The 24113-nt window shown below is 40.2% G+C and overlaps 1 protein-coding gene across 2 annotated transcripts in view; it reads left to right on the forward strand.

The window, feature by feature from the left end:
* The window catches only part of SHTN1 (shootin 1), a 99077-nt gene that overhangs the window by 67050 nt on the left and 7914 nt on the right, over nucleotides 1-24113 (forward strand). For both annotated transcript variants that reach the window (XM_074959274.1, XM_074959273.1), the window contains 6 exons: nucleotides 2653-2755; nucleotides 6411-6493; nucleotides 9048-9157; nucleotides 14850-14903; nucleotides 19170-19296; nucleotides 20153-20336. In XM_074959274.1, the coding sequence (XP_074815375.1) occupies nucleotides 2653-2755; nucleotides 6411-6493; nucleotides 9048-9157; nucleotides 14850-14903; nucleotides 19170-19296; nucleotides 20153-20336 (661 nt within the window). The remainder of the gene's footprint in view (nucleotides 1-2652; nucleotides 2756-6410; nucleotides 6494-9047; nucleotides 9158-14849; nucleotides 14904-19169; nucleotides 19297-20152; nucleotides 20337-24113) is intronic.

The following is a 24113-nucleotide window of genomic DNA, read 5'->3' on the forward strand; positions in this document are numbered from 1 at the left end:
GCAATTATCTTTGAAAACTCATGAAGGACAAGTGAGGTCTGTGAAGACAGAAGAAGGGCAAACATAGTACCTAATTTTAAAAAGGGGAGCAAAGAGGATCTGGGGAATTCATGACTAGTCAGCTGAACTTTGATACCTGGAAAGACACTGGAACAAATTATTAAGCCATCATTTTGTAAGCATCTGGAGGATAATAGGACTATAAGGAATAGCCAGCATGGATTTGGCAATAACAAATGATGCCAAACCAACCTAATTTCCTTCTTTGACAGGGTTACTGGCCTAGTGAGTAGGGGGGAAGCAGTAGATGTGATATATCTTGATCGTAATAAAGTTTCTAACGAAGTCTGTCATGGCATTTTCATTAGCAAACTAGGAAGGTGTAGTCTAGATAAAATTATTATAAGATGAGTGCACAGCTTTTTGAAAGACCCTACTGTAGTTATCAATGGTTCATTACCAAACTGGGAGGTTGTATCTAGTGGAGTTTCTCACGGGTCAGTCCTGGATCTGGTACTATTCAATATTTTCATTAATAACTTGAATAATGAGGTGGATAGAGCGCTTATAAAATCTTCAGATGACACCAAGCTGGAAGGGGTAGCAAGCATGTTAAAGGACAAGATAAGAATTAAAAAATACCTTTATAAATTGGAGAGTTGGTCTGAAGTCAACAAGATAAAATTCAATAAATACAACTGCAAAGAACTTCACTTAGGAAGGAAAAATCAAATGCTCAAATACAAAATGGGGAATAACTGGCCAGGTACTATTATTGCTGACAAGGATCTGGGTGTTACTGTGGATCACAAATTGGATATCAGTCAACAATATGATGCAGCTGTGAAAAACGGTATTGTTGTTCTGGGGTGTATTAACAGGAATGTCGTATGTAAGACATGGGAGATATTTGTCCTGCTCTACTCAGCACAGGTGAGCCTCAGTTGGAGTACCATGTCCAGGTCTGCATGCCACACTTTAGGAAAGAGGTGGACAAATTGGAGAGAGTCCTGAGGAGAGCAACAAAAATGATAAAAATTTTATAAAATGTGATTTATGAGGAAAGGTTAAGAAAACTGGGCATCTTTAGTCTTAAGAAAAGAAGATTGGGTGGGAGGGGGACTGATAACAGTCTGCAAATATGTTAAGGGCTATTATAAAGAGAACAGTGATCAATTGTTCTCCATATCCACTGGAGATAGAACAAGAAGTAATGGACTTAATCATCAGCAAGGGAAATTTTGGTTAGATATTAGGAAAAGGGCATATATAAAGGTAGTTAAGCTCTGGAATAGGCTTCAAAAGGAGGTTGTGGAATCCCCATCGTTGGAGATTTTTAGGAGCAGGTTGGACAAACACCTGTCAGGCATGGCCTAGATTTACTTGGTCCTGCAATGGAGCAGGTGTCTGGATTTGATGACTTCTTGAGGTCCCTTCCAGTCCTATATTGCTGTGATTCTATGGGGATCCCATAACTCAGGCTCTGATTCAGAAAAGCCCTTAAAAACATGCTCAAGTCCATCCATGTTCAGGCCTAACTGCTTTCCTGAATCAGAAGCTCAAGCCCAGGCTTACCTGGAAATACGTGTTGAAGTCATTTGAATAGTCTTTAGTATTGGAGAAAATTGTTTGGTGTGGTGAATATTGCACAGGATTTTCAGTAAAGATATGCGGGTGCTGTTCTGTGTGATAGTGGGTTCTTTATGAATGGCTATACAGAGATTCTTTAAACCTCACATCACTCATTTACATAAAGCACAAAGTGGATTTGAATGTGCATTCACAGTACTCCTTTTCCCTTTTACATATTTTATTATTAAAAAGGGCACCATCAGCATAAGAATCTCAGATGGGTTTGTAAAGCCACATAAGGGATTTAAATTTAAAATGTAATTAATTTATAATTAATAGGAATTGAGGATCCACTTTGGGAGTCCCACCCAATCCATCTGTCTGAAATTCCCTCTGTACTTAGAAGCAGCTGCTAAGATTTATTGTAACTAAATGACATTAGAGAAAAATATATTTTTCCTCTTTTCCCCCCCCTCCCCCCCACACTAAGTTCACTTGACAGCACTTTATATATAGTCTCTTTCACTGTCTCCCCTTTGTACTGGGGTAGCTTTCCCCGTTGATTGTGTAGATCTCTCACACAGCAACAGAAGAGAAAAACCTGTTTTAAAGAACATGACTGTAAACCTGCAAAAAATTATCAAAGCGACTCAGGGTAAAGAGTAGAAACTGAAATGCTTTTTTTTTTTTAATTGACTAGATTTCCAGTTGATGTGATGTCCCTTTCACAACTAGGAAATGTAGCAGTCACTCTGGTTTCTCCTTAAGGCTCCAATCGCTGTGTATGAAGAGTTTAATAATATGCAGCTAGGCATTCAATTCTCAGAAGTTGCCTTGATTGTAGAAATTGTATGCAGCTAGATCAGTGTTCTTGGTGAAGATGAGTGCAAAAACTACCACTAACCCAGTGTGATAGCAGGTCAGCCATTGAGAAGTGCTGCCATTTTGCTTTTGAATGAATCAGTGGCTTTCTTTACAGGCAAAACTTCTGTTTAGGACTCTGGTTTCAAATCACCCACTAGCAGATGGGGAACTGCTTTTGCTGAGAACTCATTCTGCTTTTCTGTTGCTCTCATGCAGTTGATGAACTCCAGAAACGAATACACAGGTCAGAAAATACAGCACCGCCACCTCCGCCCCCACCGCCACCTCCGCTTCCTCCTCCCCCTCCCAATCCAATTCGGTAAGTGTTCATCCTCCAAGAAGTACTCAAGTTCAGTGGCCTGTTTAGACAGTGATTTTGAGGGAAGGAGGGGTACGCTGGAGGGTAGGGATAGGATACAGAGGGCCCTAGACAAATTAGAGGATTGAGCCAAAAGAAATCTGATGAGGTTCAACAAGGACAAGTGCAGAGTCCTGCACTTAGGACGGAAGAATCCCATGCACCACTACAGACTAGGGACCAAATGGCTAGGTGGCAGTTCTGCAGAAAAGGACCTAGGGGTTACAATGGACGAGAAGCTAGATATGAGTCAACAGTGTGCCCTTGTTTCCAAGAAGGCCGATGGCATTTTGGGATGTATAAGTAGGGGCATTGCCAGCAGATGGAGGGAGGTGATCGTTCCCCTCTATTCGACCTTGGTGAGGCCTCATCTGGAGTACTGTGTCCAGTTTTGGGCCCCACACGACAAGAAGGATGTGGAAAAATTGGAAAGAGTCCAGCGGAGGGCAACAAAAATGATTAGGGGACTGGAACACATGACTTACGAGGAGAGGCTGAGGCAACTGGGATTGTTTAGTCTGCGGAAGAGAAGAATGAGGGGGGATTTGATAGCTGCTTTCAACTACCTGAAAGGGGGTTCCAAAGAGGATGGATCTAGACTGTTCTCAGTGGTAGCAGATGACAGAACGAGGAGTAATGGTCTCAATTTGCCGTGGGGGATGTTTAGGTTGGATATTAGGAAAAACTTTTTCACGATGAGGGTGGTGAAACACTGGAATGCGTTATCTAGGGAGGTGGTGGAATCCCCTTCCTTAGAAGTTTTTAAGGTCAGGCTTGACAAAGCCCTGGCTGGGATGATTTAATTGGGGATTGGTCCTGCTTTGAGCAGGGTGTTGGACTAGATGACCTCCTGAGGTCCCTTCCAACCCTGATATTCTGTGATTCTATGATTCTACCTCTTTGATCTGAATTTGAAAGGTTGTTCTTCCTGTTTATCTGATAGCTATAGTTAGGCTCCTTTGTGACCTAGAGAAGTGCGTATCTGAATCACTGCTGTTAGGGTATCCTCTGCAAGCAAAAGGGCTGGGTTTGATTTGTCTGCCTTTCCATCCAGTGTGGATGATGGAAATAGCTAAATTTGTGGGATCCCAGGTTTTAGGTAGGATAATCAGCCTTCTCAGCATCCAACAGATTAGACAAGTTTTTCATAGTGGCACCCAAATCCCACTGAAATTTACTGATAGGTGAAGCACCAAATCCAGCAAAGCACTGAACTGCGTGATCTTGTAAGTGCATGAAGAGGCCTATATTAAGACTATTCACATGCTTAAAGTTAAGTATGTGCTCCAGTGCTTTGCTGGATTGCTCAACTCACTTAGACTCCTGTGAAAATCTCAGCCTAGATGCCTACAATTAGACACCCGAGTAAGTGGCTTGATTTTTCAAAACTGTAGAGCACTTGCCATCTGCCAGTGAAGTCATACTTAGACACATTTTTGAAAATCTTGGCCTTTGCTTTTTGCTGTTAATAGATTAAGAATGAAATTTTCTGTCATACTGCACATCTGCAAATCTTGTTAAGTTATTGGAATAATGTACAAAAATTCCAGTGCTTAGCAATGAAAATTCGACCTGTTCTGTCATTGTTTAGCTGATTCTGTAAAATATACTTTTGAACAGCCGTATTTTGACTCTAGCTGCTTTTACCTTTCGTTAGCTCATGTCACTTGTTTAATTCTTTTACACAATACCAACTACTTTATTCACTTCCATTACAGTTATATACACATTTGAATAGAATGTTTAGTAAGTAAATTCCTCCCATGCCAGGAACAGAACTGCACCTCTTGACAGACAAATTCCATAGCTAATCAGGGTGGATGACACAATCTATTTAAATGCCTGAAGTAGCTAAAGCAGAGTAACTTTTACATGTGATCTGAAACTCAGATGAAGGAATTTCAAAAGTGCAGAGTAACTGTCGTACACAGCTACCTTTGCAGGACATATTTTATGGATTGCTTTAAAAGTTGGGAGTTAAATACATCATTATTTTAGGACAGGTTTCTGGATCTTTAGTTTGGTTCTTTTCTTTTCAATAAGGTGTAATGATCTGAGATGGTATGGAAAATTTCAAGCCTAGACCTTGGAATTAATGATGAGAGAAACACTGAAGAGTGTCTTAACGTTGGAAGTAGCTAAATTGTGGCATAGATTCTTTTTGTGAAGGCTATGAACAATTAAACAGGAATGATTGCAGACAGTCTATTTCATCTTAAGTGTATCGTCTACTGTCTGTAGAACCAAAAGAACTTGCATATTATGTAACAGCCCAGATTGCCAGAAAAAAAAATCCGTAATGACAAATGGGGCAGTAAGTGGGTTCTTTTTAGAAGTTTATTTTTAATTTTATACATGCACGCACGCTACAGCTGCCATGACAGGTAGTTCAAAGAAAGACAGCAACAACATGTAAGTATAAGTAGAGTATTCATCATCAACTTATGATTATTAAAATATAAATACAAAACTTGACACGAACCAGATGTAAATTATTTTACCTTAATAAGGAATCAATATTATTTAATGAAACTGCATTTTTTTTTCCTCTGGCTGTCTCCTTGACTGGAAAAAAATGTTATTCTGAAGCATTCTCGGGATGTTTTCTCATAGTATATGAGGAATATACTGATAAAATTTAGCCATAGAAGATTATGTAGCAGTGTAAACATCTCTACAGTGTTTTTGGTAAAAGGGAACATTGCCAAGTTCAAAGATGGAATTTTGCTTTTAAAATTGTTTGTGTTGTTAATAACTTAAACTAAAACTGAAAGAGTATTAAAGAGAGATAATTTTCTCTGAATTGTATAGGGTGGCTGTTTCCTTTTTGCATTTCTCTTTCAATCTGGACAATGAAAATAGACTGGTCAGTTTCACATTCTGTTTCTGGTCAGTTTCTAGTTTTTTCACTTTTAGGTTTCATGTGTTAGCATAATTATGAAGTGCTTGTTTTGCAAACACTACAGAGGAATGTTTTATGTTTTTTCTAATCAATGGAATTAAACACTTCTGTTGGTCATAAGTTTTGTAAACCTTCATTTTAAAAATAACCCCTAAATTCTGGTGGCATACTTAGCCTTAAGGTATCTATTTCACAGTGCATATCATGGTGGGGTATTTATTTATTTATTTTGAATAGAACGCATAGGCTCTGCTTTTTCTTTTGATCTGGTAAATGTAGGCTAACAGATATTCATTGGAAAATGAGGGAGTGATATGATCACCCTCTAGCAATGTCCTCTAGAGAATAATGCTTGCCATTAATATGTGCAATTCATTTTTTTTTTGCTGTGCGGGAGGGCTTTAATTTGTTACGTGTCACAATGCCATGTTACCTTTTAATACTCCGATCTTAAGTGTTCTGCATGATGCCTGGCAACAATAAAAGAAAAGTAAATAATATCTTTGTATTTTTAGGGGTGCTTCACCTCTGCCTCTGCATGGAAATGATTAACACCTCTTTTGTAAATAGGAGAACTATAAATCAGTGAAGCAAGCATTCAATGCTGGCTCGTTTTACAATATATGACTTACGTTCAGGGTCAATGTTAAAAGTATAGATGTTGCTCATAAGAGAAAGCAGTGTGACTATCTTCATTTTAATTGTCCTGAAAAGGTCCCTTATGTCCATGATTCGTAAGAAGTCTCATCCTAGCAGCAGTGTGAGCAAAAAAGAGAGAGCTCCTCAGCAAGAATCAGGTATGGCTCATCCTATTTCAAGTAATGTGGGTAACTTGTTAGAAAATTCAAACAATATTTGTGTGAAATTAAAAAATAATTTAAAAATAATAGTTTTCAACAACCCGTCCATTTTGGAAGCATTCGCCTCTGGCACCAGTTTTAATGCAAAACAGGTTCGTAAAGACTAATGATGGTTACCATCCATTCGTAGTAATAGGATAGCGGCACATGGAGGACCAAATGTGCAAAGTGCTGTGCATACGCATACTAAGAGATTGTGTCTGCCCTGAAGAACATACATTATAAGACCCCAGTCCTGTAAACAGTTACACCCAAGCTTAACTTTATGCAGGTGAGTAGTCCCATTAATCCTTGTGCACATAAAGAAAGTGCATAGGTAATTATTTGCGGGATTGTTACTGTTTTCCCATTGTGTGTAATGGTCTGCAGGAATGTGGCCTAAATAGACAAGACAGAGTGAGAGTAAGGAAGTTGTATTGTTCTCATTTTACAGATGCGGTAACTGAGGTGCAGAGCCTTTAAGTGATTTGGCCAAGGTCATACAGGAAGTCTGTGGATGTTAGCTGTTTACCAGCCCATGAAAAATGAGATTGGTGATCTTGGTCCAGTTACTAGTAGAGAAATGACCTTTTAGCTGTATATCTTATAAAGAGCTAATCTTATTTTCCAGCAACTGTTCAATAATGCTCGACCTATGTTGTCTTCATTTATCATGTTTTTTTAACTTCAAGCATTTTAGATGTTTTGATTATACCTTTTCGTTGACTGTTACCAGCTGTGATTGCAGGAAATACTGTGAATAGTACACCCCATTCTTCCATTATTTATTAGTAAACTTTTTAACAGTTCTGATCTTTCTTCAATCACATATAAATTGCTTCTTCCCTTAATGGTTGAGTGGTCATAAAAAAGAATAGAAAAGGTCTCTCTTGCTCTGGTTACTGTATCTAACTTCAGGCTTATTTTGACCCTTGTTAAGGACTTACAATGAGTGGTTCCTATTTCTCACAGCCAGTTAAGCTTTTACATTTGAAACAGACTGTTTGGGAAATTAAAGCCTGGCATTAAATTGATATACAGTATAGGAACTGCACTTCTGTGGATCTTCAGTGTTACCAGGAGAGAGGGTCTACTTTAAATGCCTGTATATTAGGCACTACAGCAGATTTTAATAGTGTTGACCATATTTCTCCATCTGTCTCTCTCAGTTAGGTTGGCCTTTTTTGTATGGTGCAACTACATGGTTTTAGTCATGTCTTCTAGTGCATCAGTATGCTAGTATGAAAAGCTCAAATTCATCAGATAGGATTTTCAGTTTTACTTGAACATTTCACAGGTCTGCTGTTGGGTCTCTTGGAAGCCAGATCGCTTGGTGGTATTTAGGTGTTTCAGTTTTATATCAATGCCACATAGTTCTATTTTTTTTTTCTTTTAGACTTTTGGGCACGGATTCACAAGATTCTTAAGCATGTCCGTAACTTTTAGCACATTGAGTAGCCCCATTGCTTAAGTTAAACATGTGCTTAAGTACCTTGCTGAATCAGGGCCCTGATACTGCCTCATCTGTAGGCATCATTGACTTGACCATCTTGACCAACTCTAATGAAGCCAATGGGATTGTTTCCATTTACAGTGGTTTAAGTGAGATCAGAATCTGACCTCCTGATTTAACCAGGGTTGCTAATTTCTTGGGGTCTGAAGACATGCAACTCCAACTGCTCAGGATCAGGCCCCTGGTTCCAGGTCTGCATTTATATACTGCACTATCTTTTTCTTCTGTTTGTACAGCACCTATCACAACAGGTCCTAGTCCATGACTGGGGCTCCTAGGTGCTATGATAATACAAATAATAAATAATAATGATCTGAGTATAACAGGATGGAAAGGTCGAGGGCCAGATCATCAACTTTGTGTAAATTGTCATAATTCAGTTGAAGACAATGGGGCTGTAACCATTTACACCAACTGAGGAACTGTCTGTAGGATCCTGCATATGATTGTGAGGTTCCTGAATCACCCTAAATCCAGGTGCTACAACTCTGTAAAAAGATACAAAGTAGATTCTTCTGAGTTCTGCTAGCATGTGGATCATGTTATCTCCATCTGGACATACCTTAAAGTGATGTAAGGGATGCCTCTCTGGGGCAGGGGGAGCTAGGGGCTGTGACAGAGGAGGCCCTGTGGGAAAACCCCATGAACAGCCAAGATTTGAGTTAAAAACAAGGCTTATGTTTAAATGTAGTTTTCATTTCCATTAATAATACAGCCAAACTGAAGAAGGATGCAAGTTTGGATTATATATAGTGCGTATATATTCCACCTGCTCACACTGACATGAGGAATTTTTTCAGTTATACAGCCATCTGCATCGTACGTTAATTGTTGCTTGATCATTGATTTTTGTGACTAAATTACTATTTATTTATAACTTGCAGCATGCTGTGAATGTTACTCTTTTTTTAATGTATCTCTTTAAAATGAGTGTTTTCTTGATGTTTCTTCCTAATATCTAGTATCTTTAACCTGACACGATCTATGCCTTATGAACAGGGGAAGAAGTAGGAGACCTGAAGAGACAAGCAGTTGAAGAAATGATGGATAGAATTAAAAAGGGAGTTCACCTAAGGCCAGTTAATCAGTCAAGCAGACCTAAGACAAAGGTTTGGAATAATTATACACTGATTTCTTTGTGTGTTTAGTCTTACACTGGGGGAAGCCTGGTACTGTAATGTATGCTGAAAACAAATGTACCATAATACATTCATCAGAGCACAATTTGGGGGTGTGGGGGGGTTCCTTTTCTTTTGCTGCTTGTTTGACTAGAATAACGTAAAGTTGTGGGTTTAATTGTTGGACTATACACCATTCAGCCTAAAAGATGGAAGGAGGAGAAAATAATTGAGAGAAGGTACAAAATAAGGCAGTGATTCCCAAACAAGATGTGTTTTTAAAAAGTAAATCTAAAAGAGCTATTCCTGAATCACAGAAATTAGAGATGGAATAGCTACTTTGTCATTTCATTCATCTCCCTGCTAGTGCAAGATTTGCTCTGACAGTTTATTCTCCAGAGTTTTGTCTAGTGCAGTTTTAAATGACTCAAGCAACGGCTCAGTTCCTTAGAAAGCCTATTTCCCCATTCTAACAGACCTCAAGTTTATGAATTCTTCCCGCTCTCCCCCCCTGCCCCCCGATAGTCTTCAAATGTTGTTATACGCTTGCTATGCCTCCCTCTGTGCCCAGGTGTACACATGTACACACTCAAGCCTGAGTTTTCAAAAGTGACTAGTTACTTTTGTGTGCCTCAGTTGCTAGGTTCCCGAACTGAGCACCCAAAATCATGAGTCACTTTTGAAGATAGAGGCCTTAGTCGTCATGTAATCCAGCTATAAATATTGTACTATTTTTATCTTCATGTTATTCCTCCAGCCCTTAAATGATTTTTGTTCATCCTCTTTGAACTTTCTCAAATTCATAATGTCTTTTTGGTATGTGAAGTATCAAGAAAGGTCTCGGGTGCATTTGCCTTGATACAGAAGGAAACTAAGAGAGCACCTTCTCAAGCCTAACAATACAATAGAGGCCACGCTTTTAGAAATCCTAAGCAAACATAACTATTAAGAAACTGAACAAAAATAACAATCTGAAAAGGAATGTGATTGGATTATTTAAAGGGAACGTTCCAAAAGACTTGATCCTTAAACAACACAGACTCATGTACTTTCCATCTCATCAGTATTTCTTTTCTTTCTCCTTATGCAAGACACAGCAGTAATGTGTGAACCTGCCTGCAGCAAAGTGTTGTTTAATGTCTGCATAAAAGCTTGAAATAGCCTATACACAAAAGTAAGATAATGGGATAGTGGTTTTGAAGTGTTTATATTTAAGCTAAGTAAATCTTCTCTTGATTAAAGTAGCAATTATCTTAAGAAAATAAATGAAAATTAGCCCTGTGCCAAAAAGTAAAGCTTTTTCACCACCGTGAAAGTTTGATCCTAGAAATGCTGAGTCTTGCCAGCTCTTGTGATTTTGTCACAGTTCATGTGATTCTTGGTGTTTTTTCTTAAAGCTGCAGCTCCCAGAGTCATGTGATTATGTGAGACTCTGATGTTTTGTTTTGGGTTTTTTTAGAAAGTACATTTCTAATCCTTATGGTTGCGGAGGTGACCTTGAAAATATAATCCCAAGTGAAACGGAGAAGCTCAGAAACTAGATGACAAATACAATGCATCCAAGATGCCTCAGTATTTTTTAAGCCAAACATTTTAAAAAGATCTCTCATGATTTTTTTTTTAAGACCTTACTCGTGATTTTTGAATAATTGGGTTGACAATTCTGCAGTTATGCAAACGAGTAACTTGGAACACAGTGGGACTACTAATGTGAGAAGTTCTTTGTGGCCATAAGTGTTTGCAGAATGATCAGACCTCAGAATGTTCATTAAGATAAAGGCCCAGATCCTTCAAGTTCTTACCTCCAGCCTTAGCTCAGAGAGTTTTCTGGTGACATCAGAATTCCAGCTTTCATTAAAAGAAATTATATTTCTAGTCTTCATGTTGTAAAGAAAAGCATGGAAGCATTACATAGGTGTAACCAAGACAGTGATGTCTGGAGGCACAGGAGCTGTTAGAGCCTCGAAGGAAGCTGTCTGAGCCCACACCCATCACCAATGCAGATCAAGCTCCCTGCTTGGCTGCGGCCCTGCTGCCCCTTTATGGGGTTTGAGGAACCCTGTGACACTTTCCTCAGGGCACCCAGAACCATGAGCCTCTGTGTTACCCCTCTGCCTCAACAAGGGAGAGCTTTGCTGGAGCTTAGACTGTGTGTCAGTTCCCTGCCACGCCACTCTGTCTGCCTCATAAACAAACCCCTCGATACTCTGCCAGGTTAATCCTTGCCTTGCAAGTAACTATCAGTGAACTCCAGTTCCTCAGGTCCCCAGAGATGTCCAGTCCCTCTCCCTGGATGCTCACAGTCAAGTTTGCCTCCAAAGACACAGTGCACACACTAGCCTGTTAGGCTAGCTGAGGACTCACTCTTCTCTTCAATATAAGAGCACTCAGATGGTTTATAGTGAAACAAAGAAGTTTATTTACAAAGAACAGAGATTTAAGTGATACTTAGTAACTATATCTCTCTCTTCTTTCTCTTGCTAACAAAACACACTTTCTAGTGGCTAAATCTTAATCTTAGCAAGTTACAATCTTTGCCTAAGCAGTTTTCTTAGTCACATCAGGTTACCAGCATCTCCAGCCCTCCAGATTAGAGGTTTCAGAGTAACAGCCGTGTTAGTCTGTATTCGTAAAAAGAAAAGGAGTACTTGTGGCACCTTAGAGACTAACCAGTTTATTTGAGCATGAGCTTTCGTGAGCTACAGCTCACTTCATCGGATGCATAGCATATCGTGGAAACTGCAGAAGACATTATATACACACAGAGACCATGAAACAAAACTTCCTCCCACCCCACTCTCCTGCTGGTAACAGCTTATCTAAAGTGATCATCAAGTAGGACCATTTCCAGCACAAATCCAGGTTTTCTCACCCTTCCCCCCCCCCCCCCCCACACACAAACTCACTCTCCTGCTGGTAATAGCCCATCCCTCTTTGAAACCTCTCTTTATAATGCGCATGATAATCAATAATAATTAGAGGATTCAACATTCATTGAATCAGAAGGTGCTGTCCCATTTATCCCCTATGTGATGGATAACTAAAATGTCGTTTTGTTCCTCTTTATATTTCCTTGCCTCAAGAGCCAGGAAGACTTGCTGGGAGTATAGACTCCGTGCCCCAGAGTGCTTATAAATTTCCTCTGCTGCTTGTTAGTGTGATTGCTTAGTTTAACTTATATGTAAATGTACTTTCATCATCTTCTGCCTGTAATCAAGCCCGTGAGACAGGTAAATCCACAGTCCTTTGTCTTGGGCCAGCATGATTTATGCACTGTCTCTCAAACACATTTTAAGAACATATTCCCAGCACGCATACATGATTCTCTGAGATATGTATGGATTATGTACATGCAATGTATTCCTGACCAGCACATCACCAGTTTACATATAATACCTTACAAGATATCTTTTGGATACATATTATGACTGTCAAGCTGTCTGGAGTCAACCTCAGGGCAGACTGTCAAGAAGCAAGGCATAAATCCCAAATTGGTAGTGAGTCCTATACATAGATTTCACCAACCAAGTAACAGATGTTAATTCTTCAAGCACTGTAACAGTCTAACAATACAGTGACAGAAAGTCCCCTTGGGTACTCTGGTCTATCTTGCCACCCAAGCAAACTTGCCTTTCTGAGATATGGTCCCTTACACCAAAAATCACAATATTCCGGTTACTCCCAGTCCCAAAGGACCAGTCACTTATCCTAGGTCAGTTGCATCTTAGACCGCACACCAAAGACAATGCTTGTAGCCAATCCTATAATAAACTAACTAAATATTTATTAACAAAGAAAAAGAAATGAGAGTTATTTACAAAGTTAAAGCAGGTAAACATAATGAGTTACAGTTTTAGGTTCCAGAACATCATGGAAGCTGCTGCGATATGCAAGTTTTCTATGTCCTTTAGTGCTAACTCAAGCTTAGCAGTTTGGGGCTCCCTTTCAATCTCCAAATTCCAACCAGCATAGTGATACAGTTCCTTCTGGCCAGGGATTTTTATTTCCTGCCCCCAGAGTTCAAACTCATGGGACAAGTATTTGCACCTCTCTCCTCTTCATGGGTGTGTGTGGGGCAATCAGCAAAGTCTTTATTTCACAGTGGCTTATTTGGTTTCAGTGGGGCTTCTTGTGTGCGGGACCAGCATTTTACATTAATTAATGCTCCTTTCCTGTTTGGTTAGTTACTCAGTTACAGAGATGTATAATACGAACACTTGATATAACTTTATACCATGGGATACAGATGTTATAAGTGAGATCAATACATCCAGTATTCTATGAGCATTGAATAAAGTCTAAACACATTTTTATAAAAGTAACATCTGTTTTAACAATGCTAATACACAGGTGAGCCATACTGGTTTCCAGCCATGCAGTTCTCAGTGTTCACTGAGACCTAGGGGCCTTGGCATGAGCTGGCACCTGGTCTGCCAGAGTCAGTGATGACAGAGGTGGTGTCAGGACTGATATGAGTTACAGGATAATGAGCCCTCTGTCAGACCTGTATGTAGAGGTATGCCTGGGCCCCTGCGTTGGATAGCAGTTGGATCTGTTGTTCCACTTTGCTCCCATTTTGCTGAGGGTATTAAAATAATTAAGGTAGTCAGATTTATGCAGACTTGAAAGGAAAAGAGCCGAAATTAGTATCCTAGAGAACCTTATGAATATTTATTGTGTTAAAAAAAAATTAAAAAACCAAACCTTAACACTCAGAAATATTTCAAGGGGTAGATGCTACTCAGTTAATAGACCCTAACCTGCTGATTTTGTTCTGCTGTGTCTGAATGAAAGCTGACATTTTACTGCTGCTTCCCAGCAGGCCTGATCCTGAGAAGAGCAAGGAACCCGCATCTCCCAATGAGTACACTGGGCCCAATCCTGCAGGGTGCTGAGCACCAGCCACTCCCATAATGGCACCCAAAGTTGTCACCATGGCAGCATGAGACAGCCTGGAAAAGGGTGGGGACATTGCAAGTGGCTGTCGAGGGAGGGGTTCTATGATGATGTGGCACTGGTGTGACATAAGCAATAGTCTGTCTTAATATGAACAGTATGGGGCAGAGGACAGAGCAAGAAGACTCCCCCTGCACCTTCTTGTATTGCTGCCTGGTTGCCATTCACAGTAGCTGTCTCTAAATTCCCATGTTCCCTTCTCCACACCCCCACTGGAAGGAGGATTCTGAGATGGGAAAGAGGCTGCTGAAGGTATGTCCCCTCACTGGTCCCCTTCCACATCTGTCCTGCCTCTAGTGGTGTGGGAGAGGTGGGGATGCCACTCAAAGTAGGGAACCAAGGTCAGCAGTAGTAAAAAGGGAACTTTTATTTGAACTCCCTGGTTCTGTTGCATTCATTTGTGTTTAATACAGTTTTATGCTAAAACATTAATATTCAAATTTACTAAAGTACACTTGCTAGAATTCAAGTTGCTTAATTTTCTCCTTCATTCCTAGTTAATATCTTTCCAAGCATTGGAATATTTTCAGAAATACTAGCATTTTAAGTATCCCAGTGCTGTCCATTGAGGGGTGGTGAGTTAATAAATTTACATAGGCCTTACCAACAAATTGCAGATTCATGTGGTGTTTGTCCTAAAATACAATACAAAACAAGCACACACGTCTTCCACAGTCAGTATTTGCAGAATCAGATTTGATGATGTGTGTGTTTTGTTTAATTACAGCCGGAAGCACCAAAAGCCTCTGATAGTGCAGTGAAAGAACTAAAGGGAATACTGGTAAGAACGCATGTTTGCATTCTGTTGCTCTCTTTTCATGGGAGATGAGAGGACTTTTTGAGGATGGATGGATATAAATAGAGCCATAGAGAGAGTTCTCTGACTCCCTCTTTCTTGATATCTGAATAGATAGCTAAAGACCCAGAACTCTTCTCTCTCCATCTGTATTTATTGATATAAATATATAAAAATTTATATCTGTAGTTACATATATGTATTTGATTGTCACTAAGTGAAGCAGTCAAATTTGATATTTTGCTCAGCTTTAACAAACTGTGCTCAGTTTATTTCTGTTTTGTAATGTAATTACACTGTACATTGTACATGTTCAGTAGCTGCTTCTCCTGAATAAGGTGCTTAAATCTTATTGAATAAGAATCAAATCAGCATAGCTTCTCCTACTTGGCTTCTCTAGTCCTGAGAGTTAAAAGTTGAGGTGTCACTTCAGCACATGCATAGAGTGAAGTCCTATCCTCATTGAAGTCAATGGAAGTTTTGCAATAGATTTCAGTGAACCCATGGTTTTATCCACAATATGTTAATATTATTGCACACATGCTCAATAGGCAACATTGCAGTTACTAACAATCAATGCTAGGATTTACATAACCTTTATTAATATATACTATAGTATTGTACAGCAATGGTCCAAAATACTATAGCTGACCGCGTTGCTACTGCAGTGTTAAGGGCCATTACAATGTTATTTTAAAACAGAGAATGATGTTTTATGCCTCCCATCTTTGGCTTACCTAGTTACTCTCTCTTCTAGTCCAGAAGATTTTGAGTTCAAGCCCCGCAGTGTGATGTGCTGAGAAAGGGGAATTTGCAGCAAGGGTGGCAATCTTGGGGTAATATTAAGCTGGAGGTAGTTCTGTCCATCTTTGGCAGAAATTATTCTTTAACTGTAAGTTAAAGATCCAGTGGCACCTTTGTGAAGCGACTGGAGGATCACCCTGATGTCCTGGCTAGCGTTCCATCTATTAGGAGCTAACTTCTGTTGTCCAAGGCTTCGAGTCAACTATTGCAGTGTACATAATGACTATTTCATTTGCTGTCAAGGGCCGGTTCTTCATGACTGAACTCAGTGTGTCCTTTGCCATTGATTTCAATCTGAGCAAGAGGAGACCGATGGTCACTGTGCTATCAGTATCTAGCTCAATGCCTTTTGTAACTCTTCAGGATATTTAGAGTATGAGAGGTGTTATATAAACTAAATTCTAGTCTATTCTTGAGACTAATCATTATGCACAGTCAGATGACAAACATGGGGGTGGATACGGAAGAAATAAATACTTACGTGTTTGTTGTTACTGTGCTAATTGTGCATTCCATGCAGACCTTCGTATAATTGTTATAAACACATTTATATTCATTCTGTAAATTGCAGAGTTCAAGGAAAGCAACTCAGTTATTTGGTTTACTTTTAGGTCTGTAACATTAGTACAATGCTGAGGAATATTACTCATTAATAATACCCCAGCTCAGTTAATTTCAGAATAGCTTCAAAGTAAAATATTTTAACTTATTGAGGGAAAAGCTGTTTTGATGGAGTCCTGGAAATAGTGCTGCCTCTGTGACTTATAAGCTGCTGTTTGATTTTTCAAATCTAATGCCCCCGTTCATGAGAGTACATGTACAACACTGTATCTTGTATCTCTTCACTGATTACTCTCTGAAGAAATAGACCACTTCTGGAGTCCAGACTTTTCCTGGCAGCCCAGACAATAAGTAACAGTTGCTCATGCGTGTTGGAACTCTGTAGGAAGGCAATACCATATCAGAAAATAGTGCCAATGGAGCAATTGATCCATAGAAGACCGTGTATAGGATTGAGCTGAAGATACCAGTGGTGTGCTATCTCAAACCAGCGAGCAACCAACTCAAGGTCCATAAGCTCAACTGGTTAGCAATGAGTTACACCATGCAGAGCCTAGAAACAGATGATATTGGTCATGTTGTCCCAGAGATTAGAGCCAGGTAATTCCACTTCCACAATATTCCCTTGTGGACTCCCACAAGACTAATTGTCTACCCATGTCTCTTTAAAAGGATGCATGATGCCTTTTGGGAGGAATTGTGAGACGCTATAAAGTTATCAACTTCAATGTGAATCTCATGACAATGCGAGACCGGGCTTGTCTGACAACAGGTCCAAGACTTTACATTCATACAGGAGGATATCTGTATGACCACAGGTCTCAAGGACTTCGTACACTCACTCTTTTGGCCTGGCTTTCTCACAGACACAACTAGAATTAGCAAAGGAGGGAGAAGCAAGAAGAGGAACAAAAGGAAGGTAAAGACAATCAGGAGGAAAAAGAGAGAAGGAATTTGGAAGAGAAGAAGGAAATGGGGAACGGGGAGAGTACCCCAAACTCCATCAGAAGGAAGTAGGGAAAAAATTAAGGCCATTGCCGTTGGTGAATTTCTTTTTAACTCTGTGGGAGGCATTGAGATACTACAGTGAGAGGGGTGTAGTTATAAACATCTGGAAAGAATACACTTGTTCTTGTAACCTTATTTCTTGTCACATGTGTGTAATATTGCGAGGAATAAGCTGGATTGCTGTGTTTTAATAATAATTTTTGACAACTAATTCCCACTTAGTAACACAGTTCAGCAGTGAATAAATGCATTTTGCTGCTTTCATTCAAATGAGCTTTACATCCTCATAGGTAAACCTAGTGTATTAGATGATTACTCTCAACTCTCCTTGAGTGTATCCACCACTTCTGAGAATCAGGCCCATGTACCATATGAAAGATTCTGTCCGTAAGGAGGTTGTTGGGGTGGTGGTTTTGTTTTTGTTTTTTTATTTTATTTTATTTTAAATATTAGTTTTGAGATTTTTTTGACATCGCGTTTTGGACCTAGCCTGAGTTGAGCTGGGATACACCGCTGAAAACCTGCTGTGTGGGTCTCTAAATGTGTTTTTTGCAACTGCCAGCAAACGGGCTTTACAAGGCTCACAAACAATGGTGAGGCTCAGAGAGAGCAATAAATACACGTCCTAAATTTTGAGCTCCATTTATAAACATTTAGGGCAATTTTACAGTCAATTTGGTATTTGACAAGGTGGCAGTGTAACTCCTGCCAGACTGGAGGAGCATGCTGAGCATGCTTTGTGCCAGTTAAAATTCCAGTGGCAGCATTTTTAGAGGTTTTGGCTTAGGAAGACTTTTTCTTAGGAGGGCTGTAAAATCAGACCCTGCCTTTTGGCCTAAGCCAGAGGCTACAAAAGTGTTAGCCTCAATATGAGGCAGCGATGACGTTGGTCTGTATTCTGTGTATGCTAAAAGGAAGCTGTAACCAGAGATCTGATTCTGCCACCAAAAGACACAGCCAGGCCTATGAAAATACTTGAGTTTTTAGTGGGCATTGAAGGATTTGTGAGATCAGCATGAGCATAGTGGGTATTTCTTTTGGTAAATTAAATGAACCTGTTGTAACCTTGATTAGTAGGGCAGTTTAGCACACTGATTTGTAAGACACTGTGTGTCACCCATAAATAAACTTCATTTAGAAAAGGTAGCATACTATAGGAGTCAATTAAATGTGTTTCTTTGGCTTTCAGCTAATAGAGAAGGTTTGTTACTAACAAGATATTCCTCTTGTAAAATCTTGTTAAGATCCTCACAGCTTTAACAGGGGGAGTATTCCAGTATTTGTGTAAATAGTTGGGTTTGTTCCGGTAATTATACTTAGCATTTACATAGTGCTTTAGAAATAATCCACCAGATTTACCCACACAGAGCTAGCCTGATTCCTTGCTACAGAGTGGGATTCACCAGGAAAGGGCATTGTTAGCTTGAGGTCAGGTCTTCACGGAGTCTGTTCAGGGGATGTGCTAAATTACCTAGACATAATCTCTCCCTCGCCAGCACTGCCTCATTTTTGGCCAGCCTAGGTCCCTTGCAGGCTTCCCCACAGATGGAATTTTCCACTGCCAGGGGCGGCCTCCTGTGCTGATTATGGGTCAGTAAGCCTCACAAATGCTCTGTAATCATGGTTCTCCCCATTTTACTGATAGGTAAATTGAGGTAGAAAGGTTAAGTGACCTGCCCAGTGTCCCGGAGGGACTCTGTGATAGTATTAGAATCAGGAGTTCCTGGTTCATAGTGCTTACCGAGCAGAACTGTTACTTACTTAATCTAAAATGGTAACACTTACCATCTCCAATACCTGTTTCACTTGTTTGACCTTATCTACTGTTTTGGAAGAGCCTGTGTTCTGATGACCCTCTGTGTATATTTCTTACTACAGGAAACACTCAACAAATCCACCAGTTCAAGAAGCTTAAAATCTCTTGAAACAGACACAGAGAACAATGAAACTGAGTTAGAAAGAATTTTACGGCGCAGGAAGGTGACAGCCGAGCAAGACAGCAGTAGTAAGTTGGCTCGATCCCTTCCTAGTCCTACTGTTGAGTTTCATAGAACTTGCATTAAAGCTATTTAAAGCCAAATTACTCTGTCTTTAAGACCTTTCCAGGTTCACCCAATGTTATTTGGGAGAGCTCTAATTGCTTCCCAATTGATCCACTTTCCCTTAATAGCTTCACTCTGCCATCACGATTTTCTCTAGTATAAGTATCAGGGGGTAGCCGTGTTAGTCTGTATCGACAAAAACAAGAAGGAGTCGGGTGGCACCTTAAAGACTAACAGATTTATTTTGTGTGTCAGTGCTCTCCGCCCACCCTTGTAAACCTTCTGCTCCTGAGTTCAGACAGCATTACTGAAGTCCTTGGACTGACTTTGCTGCTCTGTGCTTCCTGCAAAGGTGTGTTTCATAAACTAATGTAAAATAGGGGAATGATAGCTTACAGCCGCCATCTTGAATTCACTCCCTCTGAAGAACAAGTACTGGTGGCAGCTTTTAATGGTTTTAAAGCTTTGTTCAGATATCCTTTTATAGCAGAAAAGAGAAACATTAACACCTTCAATATACTCACCAGTCCACGCTTCTCAGCTGAGTGAATTCAGACAGCAGCTGGGGTTCTGTAGTTCCTGTGGGACCCTTCGAAATCCTAGGCTTGGCTGCACTGAGCCATGGCACTTTGACACTGGAGAGAGAGAGAGGCTGATTCTAAATGGAATGCATTTCAGCACTTTCCATGAATTAGAAGCTACTCTTTAAGAAACTGATTTGACCTACCTAATTGACTGGAATTACATTGGGCTGATCTGTGATTCAATACCCATGACAAGCAGGGGTAACAAAAATGCTAAACTCTGTTTGGGTTTTAGGTCCGGCTGGAGTCTTGGCCACATCAGAATCCAAATCCATGCCAGTGTTAGGTTCAGAATCCGGTACTACACAAACAGCATTGAACAAGAAAACTCTGGAGGCAGAATTCAGCTCCAAAACACCTGAGTTGGGCGAAGGGTCTCTTCAAATGAAGGAAAGCGCAAGTTCTAAGGTTACATTTCAGTAAGTAATGCTATTTATGGACATCCAGTCAGATGTTAATGCCAAACCTATCTCACTGGTGTATATTTATGCCATTTACATCACTTTGTTAATCAGGAAAAAGTGCAATATGTAACTGTTCATACAAGTTATCACTCAGTCCCGCTTGGAGATTGAACTCTCCATTATAACAAGGCTCTTGTCGCCCTAGAGTCAATGAGTCTACTGCCCAGAGATATTCAGGATCTCTCACTACAAAAAGATAGTGGGACTTTTGGAGGAATACTTGAGGTATTCTCCCCATTCTCAATAAAGAAGAGGGGATTTAGGTGGGCAGTGTATTCTTGGTTTTAAAAAACAAACAGCCAGTTTGTAAATCCAACATTAGTGTTAAATAAACCTGACCAATTGAAAAGTGTTTCTTTTGGTTTTTGCCCCCTGTGGATGAAAAGGAATGCACATTTTCACAATCTCAAAATAACATTTAACAGCAGGAAATGGAAATGTCGAACTATCCGGAAGTCACAGGATTTAGATGCTGAAAGAAAATGTAGAATCAGATACTATTTTGGCACAACAGACAGAGGATTCTTTTGGTACAACAGATTGAAGCTTCAAAGTTCCATTTAAGGATCAAAGAGTTAATCCTGCTTCAGAAATGTACATTTCAGACAGATCCGGTTGAGGATCAGTTTGTTTTATAACAATGCAAACCTCTTTTTGAAATTAGTCTGCAGATTTGCTTTAGTTCTCTTGCCAGGATGTTTGTCAGGTAGTCTGTCACTTAAAGAAAAAGGAAATAGGTGAGACAAATCAGATCAGCAGAATATTATAATCATGGTTAATTAAACCTCTGATTTCCTGTTCCATCAGTAGAAAAAGAACACCTATTCTCGTAGGTCTCCATTGCTTAGTTCAAAGGGGAGAATCGGGACAAATGAACTGGAAATTCAATTCAGATATATTTTTTGTGAACTGATATTTGCTTTATTCTCTTGTTGGTGCTTTCATCTCTCTCTGTGTCTCTCTCTTTGTTTTTTTATTTAATGAAAGGCCTTATATCCTTTCTGTGCCTTATAGTTTTATTTAATCCCAATTGAATTTTAAAAGCAAATTTCTCTCTCCAATCAGGTGTCTTTCTCCACTGAAATATATTCAATAAGAGTCCTTAAAAGAAATATGATCTATACTTACTCTTTATCTTTCTGATTTTAAATTTGTTTAACAATTAATTTGACCTCCACAATGTAGCTGTGTGGTGGTTTTTTTTTTTTTTTAACCAATACCCTGTTACAGAGGCAATTCGGCAGAGGTGAGTTTGTTTCTGAGAAACACTGCATTGTTAGCCTATAGATATTTACCATTTTGAACAGATAACCTTAATCAGAAAATTCTGCGACTCTTACCACTTTTTGTCTACCTTTTATTCCACCAAACTAAGTGGAAATTACATTTGCAAGAAAGGAAATGAAATAATTGCAGGCCCAAGGTCTTGCAGAATGCGTGGTGAATTGACAGTGAAAAGGATCTTGTGTTGACAGTCACAGTTGTTACGTGCTATAAAAGCATATGTGAAGCTTAATTTATTTTGCAGCTTGCCTATTCTGTGGGAACCTAAATGACACATTTAATTTTAATCTGTTAATGCACCAATACAAATGCTGTGGGCCAGGTTCTCTAGTGAGGTATGCTGTTCCATTGGTGTAAACTGGCCTGACTGGGGGGGACCATCCCAAAGCTATTGTCAAGCAGGATCCTCCAATGGAATACAGATGGTGTAGGGACTTTGGTGCCGTTTCCCTGGGAAAAGGCTGCTGGGCTGGGAGGGAAAAGAAAACCTGGCCAGGGTGCCTTGCATCATATTGATACCTAACTGCATTTTTGGTCAGTTGGGGTTGTTTGCAGCCAGGATTCACTGGAGCAGCCCCTAGGCCAGGGGTCGGCAACCTTTGGCACGCAGCCCGTCAGGGGAATCCGCTGGCAGGCCGGGACGATTTGTTTACTTCGGTGTCCGCAGGTTCGGCCAATCGCAGCTCCCACTGGCCGCGGTCCGCCGTTCCAGGCCAATGGGGGTTGTGGGAAGCAGCGGCCAGCGCATCCCTTGGCCCGCGCCGCTTCCTGCAGCCCCCATTGGCCTGGAACGGCGAACCACAGCCAGTGGGAGCTGCGATTGGCCGAACCTGCGGATGCTGCAGGTAAACAAACCGTCCCAGCCCACTAGCGAAGTTTTCTGACGGGCCTCATGCCAAAGGTTGCCGATCCCTGCCCTAGGCACTAATGTATGTTGCTTTGGAAGGAGGACTGAAGTCAGGGCAAAATCATTTTGTTGAACACAGCTGACAACTTGAAACTGTAATTAAGCAGCATCCTAGACTTACTTCATGGTTAACCAGGCTGGTAAGAAACATACAACACTCTGCTTTGACCAGACACCTAAGCAAGAGGTACAAGCAAATTATTAACTGTCCTTCTTCCCGCCCAAGATAAGGGGCTTTATCCATCTCATTACCATTTACATTTCTTTAAACCCTGACAAAGGTTTGACCTTTATTATTGTTTTCAGTGGTTTGTCAGACCACTGACAGTGCACCCTGCCATGCAAGAGTACAGGTTCCCTAATTACAGGAACTCTTTTCCCGTGTAATCTGTTTTTCTTTGGTTTGCTCTAACTTTAAATGTAAAGATCTACAGCATCCCTATTGAAAAAATCAAGTAAATAGTCCTGCATGATGTATTGCTTTTTGCTTTATTGTCAGTCTTCTGTAGCCCATCGTCTGAGTGGTATGTAAAGAATATTAGCTAATATTAAACACCCAATTCTGCAACATTTACTCATGTTGAGTAGCTTTCACTCATGTGAGTAGTCCCATTGAAGAAGGGGATCATGTAGTCAGTGAAGGCCCAACTTTGCAATCCAAACACATGAATAATTTACTGACACTAGTAGACTCACGCCTCACCGGTCTCAATGGGAGTTTTGCCATTGACTTCAGTGCGGCCAGAATTTCACCCATTGGCTTAAATGGAACTAAACACATGAATAAAGTTTCTTGTTTATAAGTGCTTACAAGATAGTGACTTAAAGTAATTGGAGTACTCACATATATGTAAGCGCTCCACAGTCTGAGCCAGGATTCTAGAACTGGGCCTCATGTGAGTAGATGCACGTCAGTTCTAAAACATCCCTGTAAACAGACTAACTGATCATATTTCAGAATTTGGAAAAATTAGTTCAGAGGACAGTGCTTTGTTTTTGACTATCAGTCCAGTGATTTCAATACAACAGGTTAATAAATTGAAGGCTAGAAGCTGTTAATAAGCTGGTGTGGAATCGGGAGCCAGGGGGTGGGGAGGAGAGGCACAGGAAGGAATGGGTCACAAACAGAAACTGTGGGCCTTAGCTCAACTTTAAGACGACTCCCCATACAACTGTCTTCCCAAACATTTATCCCAGCAGGAGTCTTAATTTAATGGCAATTCCTCAAGAGAGACTAGTTAATGTTTTGTTCGGTTGGAAGCCAAGGGAGTTCCCATGGCTCCTGTGGTGTGTACACATAGAAAGGAAAGGTGTGCCTCACTCTTCCTTTTTTTTTCCTCCCCTCCCCCACTTAGTAAACATTTGTTTCCAGGCAGTAGATGACTCAGTTAACAGAATGAACTACACAGAGGGGAAGGCTTAATCTGATGATTTTATACAATTAAAGGATTTGTTCTCCTCGTCTCAGCTGTAATCTTAGTACCACTGAATTGTCTACTGACACTGCAGGAAACAGGTCGGCCTCAGCAAGACACAACTAC

The sequence above is a fragment of the Natator depressus genome, chromosome 7 (assembly GCF_965152275.1).
Source record: "Natator depressus isolate rNatDep1 chromosome 7, rNatDep2.hap1, whole genome shotgun sequence".
NCBI classification, from domain to species: domain Eukaryota; kingdom Metazoa; phylum Chordata; order Testudines; family Cheloniidae; genus Natator; species Natator depressus.